Raw genomic sequence first — 18526 nt, 5'->3', positions numbered from 1 at the left:
GTATCGGGTACTGAAATGCCCGTGTGTGTATGGGTGTGTGTGGGGTGTGTGTGTGTGCATGGACCTACGATGTGAGTGAGGGAGGGGGTATTTGGGAGAGGATCGCCTTTTTCCTTACCCAACGACTATGACGTTTGTTGTTTCTCTTTCTCATACGAGTGCAGAAATAAAGAGCCCAGCACAAGTGTGACGGCTTTTTGACACATACTGAATAAATTTCACACATTTTTATTTCAAATTTTATGTACGATATATTGCATTAGTAAAAAACGTTATACTATACCAATAAGAACAGTAAAATACAGAAAATAGTTATTGCTCTAAAATCAGATTATCACGATTGCAGAATCATGTGGATATAATGCACTTTCCCCAATGTGTAATACAAAATGCTAAAATACAAAAACATCAACTAAAAGTGTAATATTGAAATTATAAATAGCACCCTTCGCCTCGATTTTCCAATACTTCTTATCGAATATTATTATAACTAACAATTAAGGACATGGAAGGCAAGATGTTACTACTACTACTATATACTACTACTACTACTACTACTACTACTACCACTACTACAATAATGACTTATAACAATGGTGATTTGTTTGGGCAAATAATGATTTATTTGTCTTGGTAGTGTTAGCTGGGGGGGGGGGGGGGTAGTTTAGACTGTCAAGTCATACCATTGAGCGTATTTCTCTCTCGGGTTTGTCATCATTTTTAACCAGTGCGCATGCGCCCGCGGTGTGCTCCGATAACCCAGAATCACTTGACCGACTTCGGCTTCGCTGTAACCGGTATCCGTATCCGAGTCCTGTCCGCTGTCTCGCTCGTTCGTCACCGCGACTAAAATCTGGACGCGTTCGAGTTTCTCCGCTGGGACTTCGAAAAAGAATTTGTCGTTGAATACGGGGTCGACATCGGACGTTACGACGCGGGTCTTTCTTCTTCTGCATTTTCTGCCGCCCATGATGAGTCTAGCCCGAACACAAGAGTCTGTAAAATGAGGAGAAAGTCATATAATGGTTACAATAATTGTGGTTCTTTGAGAAAAGAGAAATACTAGCATGGTTTTGGCAATGCCGTCATTGTCAACACCCTCATTTATCATCATTTCCACCATAATTACCATCTCTGGTATCAAAATCTTTACCATTAACATTATCAACATAAACAAGATGATCATCATTATCATCACAGTGCCTTTATCATCATCATCATCGTCACCATCATCATCATCATCACCACCATCATCATCATCATCACCACCATCATCATCATCATCATCACCATCATCATCACTATCATCATCATCATCACCATCATCATCACTATCATCATCACCATCATCGTCACTATCATCATCACTATCATCATCATCACCATCATCATCACTATCATCATCATCATCACCATCATCATCATCACCACAACCATCATCATCATCACCATTATCATCACTATCATCATCATCACCACCATCATCATCATCATCACCATCATTATCACTATCGTCGTCACGTCACCATCATCATCACTGTCGTCATCCTCATCGACAACTTCATAATCATCACCATCGTTATCGTCACCACCATCACCACTACATTCATCATCGTCGTCGTCACCGTCCTCTATGTCATCATCATCATCTTACCTATATTTCTCGAGTCATCTTGGCACGTAAGATTCCTCGCTCTTAGAACACCAAGAAGCAGACGGCTGGATGTTGGCAGGTAGCTCAGAGAAAGCAGCATCTCACCGCACATTTTCTGGAATAAACAACAAAACATCAACAATCTTCGACCAGGGTGGGTGTTTCATAAACTGTTCGTAAAGTTACCCATGACTTTACACACGACAAGAGCATTTTATTTGGATCTATGTCAGCTAGTTCAGACGTAGCCTCTTGTCGAGGCCCTGTCGGCTGCTTTCCGAGCGAACATGGCAAAGCAAGGGAGAGAGCGAAGCAGAGCGCCGCGAGACAGGGCCTCTTGAAATCTGACCCGAATTTCACCGACTTTCTTTTGTTTTTTATTGTTTTTACCAATTCACCGACCAAAAACTGGTCGGTGAAAATCATCCAATGAGAGCGCGAGCTGCTATGACGTCATATTAAATATTCATGAGCTCATCTTGAATGGCGACCCTTGGATTCTTGGCGAAGAGTGACGACGAAATATCAAAGAGCGCTGAATATGACTCTAAAATGCTGAATATTGACCGATTTAAGGATTTGCAAGTCGATGAAATTAACTCTGCACTGAAAGGACGAGATGTCTTTGTAAATCTACCCACAGGATATGGAAAAAATGTAATATTTCATGCGATTCCACCGGTCGAACCGGGGCGTCGGGGGGGGGGGGGTACTGGCGCACCACGTATCGTATATGGCCTAATTGCAGAAGAGGAGAACCCAAGATGCCTTCATTTGGAAGTGATGACCCTTTTTTTTTGGTCGTACATATTTAGGAGGAGGGACAAAATGAAATGCACCCTCTTCTGAAAAAGGTTTGGTGTATAAAGTAACAAAAATAGCACAAAAAGAGTCATCCTACGTGCGTAAAATTATTTGTAAATTATTTCACGAAGTGGCCTCTAGAGATCATAACTTCAGGTACATTGATAACGAGCGAAATTCGGAAACAAGGTTTGAACTGGTTATGAAAAATGTGAAACCCTCTGCAATCTATCTATTTCCTGTGATTAATGAAGTATGGTTTTATCATCATTATCTATTTAATTTGTCATTGTCTTTTTTTTTTCAGTGCCAACAATATCGATTAATCGAGAGCAAAATGATGAAAAAGAAATAGATTCATGAAAGTACGAAACTGGGGGAGATAGGAAGAGAGGAAGAGATTTATTTATTTATTAATTTATTACGTCTTATTTTACCAGGGTGACTCTGGACTCTGGAGATGGAAAGATAACAAGAGAATGATAGAGAGAGAGAGAGAGAGATGGTGAGATAGAGGGAATGGGGGACGGAGTTGGAGAAGTGGGGGCGGAGAGGGAGGGATACTGAGATAAGAAAAGAGTCCCATTGCGACCGACAAAATAGAAAAAAATATTCGTGTGATGTTTTTTTTTGTCATATAATAAAAAAATAAATATTTACTTCCCCTTCGAAACTAACCTTCATCGGCTCTTTTAGATCGTAAGCTTGCGTTATCTCATTCGTTGTCGTGACGTCATAAAGAGGAATACAAATCTCGCCTATCACGTCCTTTCGCGAGAATTTATGAAAATTGACCACCTCGAGCCTGATGATGTAGTGCGTTAGTTCTTCGGGGGATAGATTCACAAAAAAGGTTTCTTCAAAGGTTGGGTTCTGCGTTTTCCTCTTAACCGCGCTTTGGAAGTAAAAATCGTGAAAATGATCTGTAATTGAAAGAGAGAGAGAGAGAAAGAGAGAGGGAGAGAGATGAAGGGAGAGACCAAAAAAACTTTGACTTTATCGTTACAATACCTAAAAAAGCAAAGAGTGAAACAGGTAACCGATATGAATTCAAAGAATATTATATCAAGGTAAAAGTAAAATGAACTAGAAATATATATAAAATTGAATAATGCCTCAGCCCTATAGCATGGCGGCCTTGTGACAATTCAGTATACCCGGCAAATAAAATATGCACTGCATTGCTTCACTTCAACACCAACGTGTGTGTAACGATTAACATGAGTATACCGGGTGAAAACTGAGGAAGTAAGAAAATATTTTTATTGCAAAGGACCGACCGTTCACCAAACAGTATGTAATACATACCCTTCAATTAAGTTTTTATTTTAACCTGGTGGGTGTTTCATAAAGACGTTCGTAAATCAAAAGTGACTTTAAGAACGACTGGTGATCCTTTCTTGAGGCAAATGGGAGACACAACAATGTTCATTGGCAATGGTTTAGCGCGTAAGAAAGGTTTACCAATCGTTCATAATGTCACTCTTAACTTACGAACAGCTTTATGAAACGGCCTCCTGCAGCCTGTTGCATAAAATTTTTTACCTGAGAAAACTCCGGTAAAAACTGAAAACTAAGTTTAGTCTGATTTCTGCCATTGACTTTAACACAGGGCAAAAACTCAGATGAAAAATACCTGAGTTTTCTCAGGTAAAAAGTTTAATGCAACAGGCCCCAGGTAGGTGTTTCATAAAGCTGTTCGTAAGATACGAATGACTTTTAGCACGACTGGTGATCCTTTCTTGATTGTACATTGTAGTCTATGCAATCAGTCGTAATTAAATGTTCTACGATCATTGCTAAGCTTTGTGTTACGGGCCCCAGGGGCCTGTTGCATAAAACTTTTTACCTAAGATAACTCTGGTAAAAACTGAAAACTAAGGTTAGTCTGATTTCTGCCATTGACTTTAACACAGAGCAAAAACTCTGGTAAAAACAACCTGAGTTTTCTCAGGTAAAAAGTTTTATGCAACGGGCCCCTGGTATATAAAACGATCAATGGCTATGATATCCGAGACGGAAACACAAAATACAATTTAATGTAATGAAATCGAATAAAATAAAAGAGAAATTACACACTTGAAATGAGCATGATATGGAATGAAGGACAAACGTACGGATCAATGCTTTATAAAAAAATGCCCATGCAGCACGTAATTTGTGATAGAAAAAAAATAATTTTCGATATAATCTATAAAATCCTCTATTGTTTTAATATAGTATCACCTTTATTGCTTGATCTAACTCGTATTCGAACATAAGGATCGATGCTTTCTGAAAATGGCCTCAGCAACAAGTTCGTCACTTCGAGCAACGTAATAGTCAACCTGTTCGACTGGCTGTATGATAACGAGAGGAGGACCTGACCGATGTCGCCGGGAGATGTCTCGACGTCATCGATGTCGAGATGGTGGATGTTCTCGACCGGGGTGATTTCGTGGACGGAGGAGGCGTTGCGTCCGAGCAGCAAGGAGCGACTCTGTTCCGAAATAAATCAAACAAAAATGTGTGAAACAATGCACTTTAGAAAAAAAATGTACAGAAGATTAGATTCAACATTTATTTCAAATGAATTGTGCATAGGCCTATTATTGACATTCGTATTGCTTACAATACAGGCCGACTGCCTACGGAGGTGACAACTCTGAAAGCACTACTACTAATACGAGGTACTGCGTCTCTTTTGTTGACGCCCTCTACGTTCGTTCGTTAAATCTTTTGGAACTCACATGTAGCGATCCATAACCCTCTGAAGTATTGGAACACGAAGTGGATGCAAGAGATATTTTTTCAACGCCACTGTTGGACCTCGATGGCGGGAATCTTTCTAGAGCATATTCATCACGTGATTTCTTTTCTGTAACCATGGTGATGGAATAAAAAAAAGTGGAAAGGGGAGGGGGCGGGAGGAAAGAATGACATGGGGTGAAGTAAAAAGAAAGGGGCGAAAGTGTATGAGAGCAGAAAGAGAGAGAGAGAGAGTAAAAATAGAGATGGAAAGGAAAAGGAGAGAGAGAGGAGAGAAATAAAGAAAGATACAACGGTTGTAGAAAGAGACAGAGACAGATTGGATAGACAGAAAGGGCATAGTGTGAGAGAAGGGGGTAGATTGGCGAGGAGAAATAGAGGTGGGAATAACAATTAAAAGTTAGAACAATTAAACAAAAATAATGAGGGGGGGGGGGTGTTGTACATCAATGGAACCGCCTCGGTCAATTTATTTTCTACGTAGGCCTATGTGTACCCCGCCCTATGAGGCGCAGAAAACAATCCCTTCCTATCCGCTATTTTGTTTCTTATCAATTCAGGCAATGATGAAAATAGGCCAACGTGATACCTTACAATCGGGCGTTTTAGATTTATCATCCACGACGCAGTTCAAATCTTCCGATTTGGGGAAATCAGCCTTACACTACGCAAGTGCGCATGCACGAGTATAGTCCATCCTCCGTTGTCTATCATTGTACAACCGTTCTCAGGCATTTCTACGTTTTCGCCATAAATATTCGTGGACAGGCGCAGCAAGGTTGATGGCGCTATTTTACTGTAATTCGTCTGTTAAATTGCGTCGAGACGTTACATGATTTCATAAACCCAATAAAACCCAATTATGCGGCTAATAGCAGCATAATTTGGTCGTAAAATCAGAGGAGGACAAGAGTTATCCGCATTATTCTGATGCTGCTATTATCCGCATAATAGCGGCATCGGGACAAGATTTTGAGTTTATGAACGTATTTCCAAATAATGCGGATAATTGCCATGGTGTGGTCACAAGGTCACCCTTTTCCAACACAACCGCATCGGAGGGGGCGTGTCCAGTTGTCATGACGATTATCCGCCTTTTTCAGGACGGGCGCTCGTAAAAATAATGCGGATAATTTTCGGAGTTTGTGAACGCAATTTTTATTGAATTATCCGCATTACTCTAAGGCGGCTAATTAGGTTTTATTGAGTTTATGAAAGGGGTATATAGCAAGATTATTCCCGATGCGGAATAAGGTACCGAACTGATGACGCCTCAAAAAACTTTTAGTGGCATTTCAGCGTTTTTTTATACCATATTTTTGTAGCGCATGATGAAAAAGCACCACTACCAAAATTTGGGAGAATCGGTCCATGCGGGCCTGAGATATAACCTCATGAATTCATATAGTTAGCCCCATTGAAGTCAATGTTTTATTGGCCTCCCAGATAGCTAAGTATCTGGGGCCCATATGGGAATCATGTGGGCCTACTGGGGCCCATATGTACCATGTAAAACCCATATGTGGCCCATATGGTTTGTCCCACCTAGAACCCAGATAATAAAAACCATATGGGCCCCATGTGGTATCTATATGGGCGATGTGGTCTTATTTCAGGGTCGACCGAGCCCATATAGAAACATATAAAACCCACATTGGGCCCATATGAGTTTTCCCACCTAGAACCCACATAATAAAACCACATGGGCCCCATGTGGTATCTATATGGGCGAAGTGGCATAATTATGGATCGACTGAGCCCAGATAGAAACATATAAAACCCATATGGGGCCTATATGGGTTTTCCCACCTAGAACCCACATAATAAAACCATATGGGCCCCATGTGGTATCTATATGGGCGAAGTGGCATAATTATGGATCGCCTGAGCCCATATAGGAACATATAAAACCCATATGGGCCCATATGGATTTTCCCACCAAGAACCCACATAATAAAACCATATGGGCCCCATGTGGTATCTATATGGGCGAAGTGGCATAATTATGGATCGACTGAGCCCAGATAGAAACGTATAAAACCCATATGGGGCCTATATGGGTTATCCCACCTAGAACCCACATAATAAAACCATATGGGCCCCACGTGGTATCTATATGGGCGAAGTGGCATAATTATGGATCGCCTGAGCCCATATAGGAACATATAAAACCCATATGGGGCCCATATGGATTTTCCCACCAAGAACCCACATAATAAAACCATATGGGCCCCATGTGGTATCTGTATGGGCGAAGTGGCATTATTATGGATCGACTGAGCCCAGATAGAAACATATAAAACCCATATGGGGCCTATATGGGTTATCCCACCTAGAACCCACATAATAAAACCACATGGGCCCAATGTGGTATCTATATGGGCGAAGTGGCATAATTATGGATCGACTGAGCCCAGATAGAAACATATAAAACCCATATGGGGCCTATATGGGTTTTCCCACCTAGAACCCATATAATAAAACCATATGGGCCCCATGTGGTATCTATATGGGCGAAGTGGCATAATTATGGATCGCATGAGCCCATATAGGAACATATAAAACCCATATGGGGCCCATATGGGTTTTCCCACCTAGAACCCACATAATAAAACCATATGGGCCCCATGTGGTATCTATATGGGCGAAGTGGCATAATTATGGATCGACTGAGCCCAGATAGAAACATATAAAACCCATATGGGGCCTATATGGGTTTTCCCACCTAGAACCCAAATAATAAAACCATATGGGCCCCATGTGGTATCTATATGGGCGAAGTGGCATAATTATGGATCGACTGAGCCCAGATAGAAACATATAAAACCCATATGGGGCCTATATGGGTTTTCCCACCTAGAACCCACATAATAAAACCATATGGGCCCCATGTGGTATCTATATGGGCGAAGTGGCATAATTATGGATCGCCTGAGCCCATATAGGAACATATAAAACCCATATGGGGCCCATATGGGTTTTCCCACCTTGAACCCACAAAACAAAACCATATGGGCCCCATGTGGTATCTATATGGGCGAAGTGGCATAATTATGGATCGACTGAGCCCAGATAGAAACATATAAAACCCATATGGGGCCTATATGGGTTTTCCCACCTAGAACCCACATAATAAAACCATATGGGCCCCATGTGGTATCTATATGGGCGAAGTGGCATAATTATGGATCGCCTGAGCCCATATAGGAACATATAAAACCCATATGGGGCCCATATGGGTTTTCCCACCTAGAACCCACAAAACAAAACCATATGGGCCCCATGTGGTATCTATATGGGCGAAGTGGCATAATTATGGATCGACTGAGCCCAGATAGAAACATATAAAACCCATATGGGGCCTATATGGGTTTTCCCACCTAGAACCCAAATAATAAAACCATATGGGCCCCATGTGGTATCTATATGGGCGAAGTGGCATAATTATGGATCGCCTGAGCCCATATAGGAATATATAAAACCCATATGGGGCCCATATGGGTTTTCCCACCTAGAACCCACATAATAAAACCATATGGGCCCATGTGGTATCTATATGGGCGAAGTGGCATAATTATGGATCGACTGAGCCCAGATAGAAACAAATAAAACCGATATGGGGCCCATATGGGTTTTCCCACCTAGAATCCACATAATAAAACCATATGGGCCCCATTTGGTATCTATATGGGCGAAGTGGCATAATTATGGATCGACTGAGCCCAGATAGAAACATATAAAACCCATATGGGGCCCATATGGGTTTTCCCACCTAGAACCCACAAAACAAAACCATATGGGCCCCATGTGGTATCTATATGGGCGAAGTGGCATAATTATGGATCGACTGAGCCCAGATAGAAACATATAAAACCCATATGGGGCCTATATGGGTTTTCCCACCTAGAACCCAAATAATAAAACCATATGGGCCCCATGTGGTATCTATATGGGCGAAGTGGCATAATTATGGATCGCCTGAGCCCATATAGGAATATATAAAACCCATATGGGGCCCATATGGGTTTTCCCACCTTGAACCCACATAATAAAACCATATGGGCCCATGTGGTATCTATATGGGCGAAGTGGCATAATTATGGATCGACTGAGCCCAGATAGAAACAAATAAAACCGATATGGGGCCCATATGGGTTTTCCCACCTAGAATCAACATAATAAAACCATATGGGCCCCATGTGGTATCTATATGGGCGAAGTGGCATAATTATGGATCGCCTGAGCCCATATAGGAACATATAAAACCCATATGGGGCCCATATGGGTTTTCCCACCTAGAACCCACAAAACAAAACCATATGGGCCCCATGTGGTATCTATATGGGCGAAGTGGCATAATTATGGATCGACTGAGCCCAGATAGAAACATATAAAACCCATATGGGGCCTATATGGGTTTTCCCACCTAGAACCCAAATAATAAAACCATATGGGCCCCATGTGGTATCTATATGGGCGAAGTGGCATAATTATGGATCGCCTGAGCCCATATAGGAATATATAAAACCCATATGGGGCCCATATGGGTTTTCCCACCTAGAACCCACATAATAAAACCATATGGGCCCATGTGGTATCTATATGGGCGAAGTGGCATAATTATGGATCGACTGAGCCCAGATAGAAACAAATAAAACCGATATGGGGCCCATATGGGTTTTCCCACCTAGAATCCACATAATAAAACCATATGGGCCCCATTTGGTATCTATATGGGCGAAGTGGCATAATTATGGATCGACTGAGCCCAGATAGAAACATATAAAACCCATATGGGGCCCATATGGGTTTTCCCATCTAGAACCCACATAATAAAACCATATGAGCCCCATGTGGTATCTATATGGGCGAAGTGGCATATTTCTGGGTCGACTAAGCCCAGATAGAAAAATATAAAACCCATTTGGGGCCCATATGGGTCCTCCCACGAATCCATATAATAAAACCATATGGGCGGTGTGGCTTATCGCCTGTTCCCAGATAGAGACATATCTAACCCATATGGGGCCTATATGGGTCTTCCCACCTAGAACCTACGAAGTAAAACCATATGGGCTCCACTTTGTATGTATATGGGATCGCTTGAGCCCAGAAAGAAACGTATCAAACCCATATGGGCCCTATATATTGGTCCTACCTGAAACCAAAAAATACGTAAACCATATGGGCCCCATGCGCCATCTATAGGGGCGATGATGTGTATCGCCTGAGCCCAGATAGAGACATATCAAACCCATACGGGGCCCACATGGGTCCTCCCACGAACCCACATTATAAAACCTTATGGGCCCCATGTGGTATCTATATGGGCGATGTGTCTCATCGCCTGAGCCCAGATAGAAACATATCAAACCCATATTGGCCCCATCTGGGTTCTACCTAGAACCCATGAAATAAAACCATATAGGCTCCATGTGGTATCTATATGGGCGGTGTGGCTTATCGCCTAAGCCAAGATTGAGACATATCAAACCCATACGGGGCCAAATGAATCCTCCAAACTACAACCCACATAAAATAGTAGAAGTAATAATTGGCCATATGCAGTATCTCTGTAGGCGATGTGGTCTGATATAAATCTATTAATCTACTGATAGACACATAATAAATCCATAGGTAGCACACACATTTGTGTATCGAATGGGTCTGTATGTATACATTGGCGATACAGGGGCCGAAGGGACCGCCCCCACCCCCATATTGGTCAGGGGCCGCGGAACGGTTTTCAAAGTGGGGGGGGGGGCTGAGCCAAAAGTGGGGGGGGGGGGCTGACCATGCTAAAAATCACAATCATATGGTCAATTTTAGGTTTTTGTACACGGTTTTGGGAAAAAGTGGGGGGGGGGGCTGAAGCCCCCCCCCCCCGGTTCCGCGGCCCCTGTTGGTGGTCTAAAAATAAGGGGGGGGGAACAAAAAGGAGAGGAAATTGAAAAAAATAAGAGTGGACAGGAGAAGAGAAAAGATAAAGTGGGAGAGAGAGAGACCGGGCTTTGCATGTAACCGAAAGGAAATAGCGCTTTATAAATGCCCAACTATTATTATTATTACATTAAAGAAAAAGACGAGGGGGGGGGGGGGCTGGGAACAATATAGGCCGTCATATCGTGGAAAAAACCTGCTCACGCTAATTCGCACTCGCCTTTTTTAGATATTGTGCAGAGGAATGGTTAACTCATCACTTCACGGGGAATTATTTCATAAAAAGAAGAAAAACTATCAAAATGTGTGTATGTTTTTGTTTTGTTTTGTTTAATTTTTTTTTTTTTTTTTTTTTTTTTTTTTTTTTTTTGGGGGGGGGGGGGTAAATCACTATATTAGGAGGATTTCAAAACAAAATAACACGGTTGGTAAAAAAAAAATGTTTTGAAGAACATTGAAATTACAAATCAAATCAAATCAAATCAATTTATTCAAATAAAATCCACAGTTTAGGATTTTTATCAAATATTATAAATAATGAACGTGGCAAAACAGAGAGATATATATATGTAAACAAGTAAATATAAGCAATCGCCAAAATATGTGTCCATTCGAAAAGAAAATACATTATTAAACATTTTGCTAAACTCTTACTGATTTCCAATTAAGTCATTACAACACGTCCATGGCGTCATTTATTAACACGAATGTATCATAGTCCGTCATTATAATTACTCATATTATTTAGTTACATAAATTTTACTTATATCGTAATCATTACTTTTATTTGCATGATGTACAAGAAGTAACCTGATTAGCTCAGTTCTCTAAATGACGGCACTATTGTATAGGCCTATTATCATAATTTTTCTCGTTGCGGGTTAAGGATGGGCGCGAGTACGTCGATTGATTTCTAGTGTTTTTGTCGCCCTTGTTCAGTCATAAATTTACTATTGCTAATTCTTATCTTCAAATAATTCCTTACTTATAGATTATCAATGTCTAATTAGGTGGTCTGTCATGAAAATGCCAGATCACCTATTATATTCGTCAGAATTTTCTTTATTTTTATTGCCAAATCTTTGTCCCACTTTATCTCAAAATCGGGCATGTCAATTTCCTTGATTTTCAGGTCATGTATGGACATCATTATGGACATGGGAAACGAAACTTTTCAAGGTTATCAAATCATGATGACGTCATCTAGGCGCCATTTTGTAAAATTAAATGATTGATCATATCATCGCAACTAATCATAAAAAATCATCCATATTTGCATCATATCAAGTTCAGGTGACAGGTCATCAGAACATATCATCAGAGGTCATGCAAAGGTCACGACGCGCACGTAAGCGCGCGTCAAAATTTTAAATTTCCCCAAATCGACCGTGGTCAAGTTTGGGTACGTTTCTGGTCATTTTGAGCATGTCAAGAATTTGCGCGCGCATAGGTATGCGTGCGCGTTCTTGCACCTACCATCGGTATGCATCTTCGAATCATCATTTATTTTATGTCTTTCAATTGCCCATTATCTTCTGATTAATTTGATACCTCATTCAGCCTCTTACGACCAATAATACGGGAATGGCGTCCATTCAAATTTGCATTACTCGCGCGTGCAAACTTGCAAAAAAAGTCATAAATGGGCAAAAATATGCCTATATAAAATTCACTGTAGCTCTTCAGGGAGTCCGTTGACCCCCAATTTGTTTTTTCATATTCGAATAGAGTATGAATAGGAAATATGATTTCATGCCACATTTGACCCTTAATTACATCGTGACGTCATCAAAATGGCGTCGGAACTAAAAATTAGTGTTTTCTGTTTAATGATGTCACCACACTCATGTAAATTGATTCTAATTCCGTAAATGTTGGTCTGTTCTCGCCAAATTTTCAATATGTTTTAGCTTAGAATGTACCCTTTAGACAATATGTCCATTGTATCATTTTAAAGCTTGTACTATTCTCAAAACTAGAACTTGTAGAAGTTTGTCATCATGCCAATTTTCTACTTGCAAAAATTTACATTGACAATATGTTTCCTGTTTTGCACCTGCTGTTTGTCGGAAACATTGTGGTCGACTGGATAACGCACCTGACTGTCAAAGCAGAGGTCGGTGGTTCAAACTTCGCTTGGCTGTTTTTTTTTTTTTTTTTCCTTTTTAGGTGGTCTGTCATGAATATGACAGATCACCTATTATATTCGTCAGATTTTACTTGATTTATTTTTATTGCCAAATTTTGTTCCCACTTTATCTCAAAATCGGGCTTGTCAAATTTCTTGATTTTCAAGTCATGTATGGAAATTATTATGGAATCGCGAAACGTAACTTTTCAAGGTAATCAAATCTACAAGAAATTCATAACTTATATTCTTTAGATCAAATTAATAGAACCGACTACACAAGGGTCACATGCAATTCAATGACTCTCATTGATCATATGATTACTAATTCACTTGAAAATATAAATAAATATGGTATTATTCACGTTGGTATCAGTGACCACTCAATGAGTTACATGATATGGAAATCAAACATGAAGACGCTTCTCGAATGATTAACTTCAGAAAACTATCAGGTATTGATCTAGAAGCGTACATGGAAAGATTAAATAACCAGTCTTGGCATGAGATACTTAATTATGATAATATAAATGAAGCATTTATCAAATGGGAAGAACTTTTAATGTCAGTTGTTGACTATTGTATGCCTATCAGAAGTAGGAGAATTCGGAGTAAAAAATCGCCCTGGATGAACTCGGAAATACTTAAATTGATTCGAGAAAGGGAGAAATTTAAGAAAAAAGCCTGGAAAAGTAAAGATGAAATTAAAATGATAGAATATAGAAAGATCAGGAATAAAATCACTTACCAAATTAGGAAAGAAAAGAAAAAATATTATAATGATCAAATAACAAAACTAAAAGTAAATGCTGGAAATATATGGACTGTTATGAAATCATTATTACCTTCTAAGAAATCAAATTCTATGATTAAAACTGACAAAGAACAAATATTTGAGCAAAGTGAGAATTTTAATAATTATTTTGCAAATATCGGGGCTGATTTAGCATCCAAGATTCCTCTTTCTTCTGGAATAGTGCCGGAACAATGTAACCTGGATTCATCTTTTTATTTTACAGCAGTAACAGAAGAGGATGTTTCAAAAGAGATTAAATTATCAAAAAATAAACCTTCATCTGGTATAGATGGTATTACTGCTCAAATATTAAAAATGTCTGCACCAGTCATACTTCCATCACTTACTTATTTGATCAATAAATCACTACTAGATAGTACGTTCCCACATAAATACAAGATAGCAAAAGTTATTCCAATTTACAAATCAGGTGATAAAAATGATCCTTGTAACTATAGACCAATCTCCATTTTATCTTCTATTTCAAAAATTATGGAAAGACTTGTATCCAACCAACTTAAATTGTATATGAAAGAAAATGAAATACTCTGTGTGGAACAGTCCGGATTTAGAAAGAAACACTCAACAATGACTTCTCTTTTGAAAGTCACAGATGACTGGCTCAAGGCAATGGACGAGGGTCTTTATACGGGGGCAGTATTCGTCGACCTGAAAAAGGCCTTCGACACTGTGGATGTTAAAATACTTGTGAAGAAGCTAGCAAAGATTGGTGTTTCAGAAGATGCTTTGCACTGGTTTGAGAGTTATTTATGCAACCGGAATATATGTACGAGTATAGAGAATATTACATCAAACGTCTCGAGTATAGAGTATGGGATTCCACAGGGTTCAACCCTAGGGCCAATTCTCTTTACGTTATACATAAACGATATCAATAAACATGTAAAATATTGTAAACTGCATCTGTATGCAGACGACACAGTTATTTATTTTTCTGGAAAAAATATCAGTGAGATAGAATACAACGTAAATATTGATCTACGTAACATATATGATTGGCTGTGTCATAACAAACTAAGCCTTAATGTTGATAAAACGAATTCTATGCTTTTTGGAACTAATATTATGTTGTCAAAATGTGCAAATATAAATGTTAAAATATCTGATAAAACTATTAAGCAATCTAACTCTGTTAAATATTTAGGCATGTATCTCGATCCAAAATTGAAGTGGGATACTCATATTGAAGAACTGTGTAAGAAAACTAACAAGCTTGTCAAATATTTAGCACGTCTAAGACATTTCGTAACTGAAAGTAATCTGAAATTATTGTATAGTTCAGTTATACTTCCCTTATTTGATTATGCTGATATTGTATACGAGTCCACAAATAAGAAATATACTGAACGTCTTCAAAAAATTCAGAACAGAGCTGGTCGTATCATTTTGAATGTTAAACCGCAAAATCGAATATCAAATAGAGAAATACACCAACGACTCGAATTGAGGTCATTGCAATCACGAAGAAATATCCATGTACATACAATGGTGTTCAAATCATTGAACGGCCTGGCTCCATTATACTTAGCAGATTCATTTAAATATTGTAATTACTCATATAATTTAAGAACCGTAGGTAATGTAATTATGCCCAAACCAAATACAGAAAATTGCCGTAGAATGTTTATATATAGAGGTTCACGCCTATATAATGACTTACCTTTAGATATGAAATTTATCAAAAACTTAACTACATTTATTACTTCTTTGAGCTCTAAGGTTTCGAAGTACATTGATATCTGAGCAACGCGTTGTTTTGCCGGGAGGGGGGGGGGGGGGGTTATTTGCTTGTAGCTTGAAATTGTAACTTTATATTTAGTTTTATGTCTACTGACTTGCTTTCATTACTTTATATTTTGTTTAATGTCGTTCTTTCCTATTGTTAATGATGTTTATAATACAATCTGATCTATTTTATTATGTTCTGGACCCCTAGGCAGAACAGAGTGGTAAAAATTACCACTCTGAATGGGCAATCCAGCCATTCATATGTATTCATTTTATTTTGTAATTATATCTGATGTATTTTGTTTGTATTTTGCATGTTTTTATGAATGGAAAATAAATACAATACAATACAATGATGACGTCATCTAGGCGCCATTTTGTAAAAATGAATTATTGATCATATCATCGCAACTAATCATAAAAAAATCATCCATATTGGCATCATATCAAGTTCAGGTGACAGGTCATCAGGACATGTCATCAGAGGTCATGCAAAGGTCACGACGCGCACGTACGCGCGCGTCAAAATTTAAAAATTCCCCAAATCAACCTTGGTCAAGTTTGGGTACGTTTCAGGTCATTTTGAGCATGTCAAGAATTTGCGCGCGCACAGGTATGCGTGCGCGTTATTGCACCTACCATCGGTATGCATCTTCGAGTCGTCATTTATTTTATGTCTGTCCATTGTCCATTATCTTCTGATTAATTTGATACCTCATTCAGCCTCTTACGACCAATAATACGGGAATGCGCGTCCATTCAAATTTGCATTTTACGCGCGTGCAAACTCGCAAAATAAGTCATAAGTGGGCAAAAAATGCCTATATAAAATTCACTGTAGCTCTTCAGGGAGTCCGTTGACCCCAACTTTTCCTCACTCTTGGATATAGTCAAAATCTCATCTGGAGATTGCGTAATAACGTCAAAATTACGTTAGAAGTGAAAATTAAACATTTTCGCAATTACGTCAACGTATTTATGCATATTTGACCGTATCTTCGTTATTACTAGTCAATTTTCTCTCCAATTTAGATATGATGTAGTGAAGACAATTCTCTACAAATAATGTGTCAATAATTTTCACTTTAAACCACAGCATTTGTGTGTTATGACCTGTTTAAGTTTTTGCAAATTTTTTCTGGACCTAATTTTTGAGAATTTTTTTAAGAAAATGCTTTATTAATCAATTGTACGGTCTTGCTGAAAATATCAAGCCCACTTGCCTTGCGGTTTTTTATGTAGGACATTTTTTTTAAATATTGCCGGAACTTTTTAAAGGGTAGTTTTAACATTGTAAAACATCATTTATGCATTTTTTGGTAAATGCTACAATATTGAAACGCTATTTGGTTGATTAATTTCATTCTAGACATTTTGTGGAAAATCCTGGATTTTTTCTATTTGGTTATTTTCTCTAAATAACATATAACAAATTTTCAGATACCTTCTGTGAAATTAAAAATATGTGATTTAGTAAAATACTAATTTTCCCGAAATTTTGCGGGAAAATTGCCAGTATTTGAATCTTTTACCTGACTTTTTTAGTAAAATCATCAAGAAAGAATTTTCAAGTAAATGTTAAAGTCATACACAATTAATAAATGGATATTGAAAATTCTTGACGGAAAATATTATGTGAAATGTTTAGGAATTTGCAGAAATTTTGCAAATATTTCCCCTCAAAAAATTCTACTTAATTCTTTTATCAAATACATCACTGATGAGTTTTGAAGTGAATGCTGTGAAATTGTATCATTGCGAAACTTCTCATTAAAAATAATTGAAATTTAGCAGAAATTTTGAATAAAAATATTTAAGATATTTTAGTTTTCAAAAAGTATCACCTAAGTATTTTTAAGCATTCTGTGAAATTGATACCCACTGACATTGTGAAAATTCTTGCTTGAAATCTTAAAAGAAAAATTGCTGACAGTAGAAAGAAATTTTAAAAAGATTTTGCATAAAAAACATGAAACTGTCCATTAAAAATTAGCTGCTCTGAAAATGAAGGCGCCTTTTATTGCGCAATTTGGAAAGCCAATTTCGGTAAATCGTCTGAAATTTTGGAGGAGTTTTTAAGGCATTTTACATGCTCCAAACTTAATTTCGCATTTACCGTATTGCATTATCACCACCATTATTATAATCATCACGGTTGTCATCACCACATTAATAATCACATTTAGCAATGGTCAATATGTATTCCTATGATGTCTATGATCAAGATTATCAACCATATCTAAATGATTTATTTCATACAACATTAGCCGACACTGAATGAAAAATCATGACAGACCACCTAATTCGTCCTCATGACGAATTAAAATCTAGTTATAAATATTTTTCTATGTAGGGCCTACGTTTAAGGTATTTATATACGTTCTCAGTTTACTACAATAATTCTCTTCCAGTATCTATCTTCCTGAAACTGTACCCACTGATTTAACTTGATGTCGTTTAGAAAATGTATTTAGGTTTTCCCAAATATGAGAATAACCTATATCTTTCATAAATAATTCTAGCTTTTGACAAAATCCGTTATTTATTTTCATGTTTGATTGATAAATGTTAATTAGTATGTTAGCCTTTGCATTTGTTACTTGACACTAAAATCCGATCATGTATTTTAAAGCTCGACATAGATAGTAATCAAGGTATATTTCACATTGTTGGTAAATCTCGAAGGGGTAAAAAAAAGGGGGGGGGG

General features: G+C 38.3%; 1 protein-coding gene across 1 annotated transcript; it reads right to left on the bottom strand.

Annotated features, from left to right (window-relative positions):
- Positions 1–212: 212 nt before the first annotated feature.
- Positions 213–5325, bottom strand: LOC135157953 (synaptotagmin-2-like). The gene is made up of 5 exons (XM_064115159.1): positions 5188–5325; positions 4685–4937; positions 3137–3381; positions 1655–1769; positions 213–996 (listed from the first exon to the last, which is right to left on the bottom strand). Exons 1-5 carry the CDS (start codon positions 5323–5325, stop codon positions 665–667), a joined length of 1083 nt encoding a protein of 360 aa, XP_063971229.1. The 3' UTR covers positions 213–664.
- Between the last annotated feature and the right edge of the window lie 13201 nt (positions 5326–18526).

Source organism: Lytechinus pictus, unplaced genomic scaffold (assembly GCF_037042905.1).
Source record: "Lytechinus pictus isolate F3 Inbred unplaced genomic scaffold, Lp3.0 scaffold_20, whole genome shotgun sequence".
Classification (NCBI taxonomy): Eukaryota; Metazoa; Echinodermata; class Echinoidea; order Temnopleuroida; family Toxopneustidae; genus Lytechinus; species Lytechinus pictus.
The sequence above is the reverse complement of the archived record's forward strand: the minus strand, read 5'-3'. Positions and strand labels throughout refer to the sequence as shown.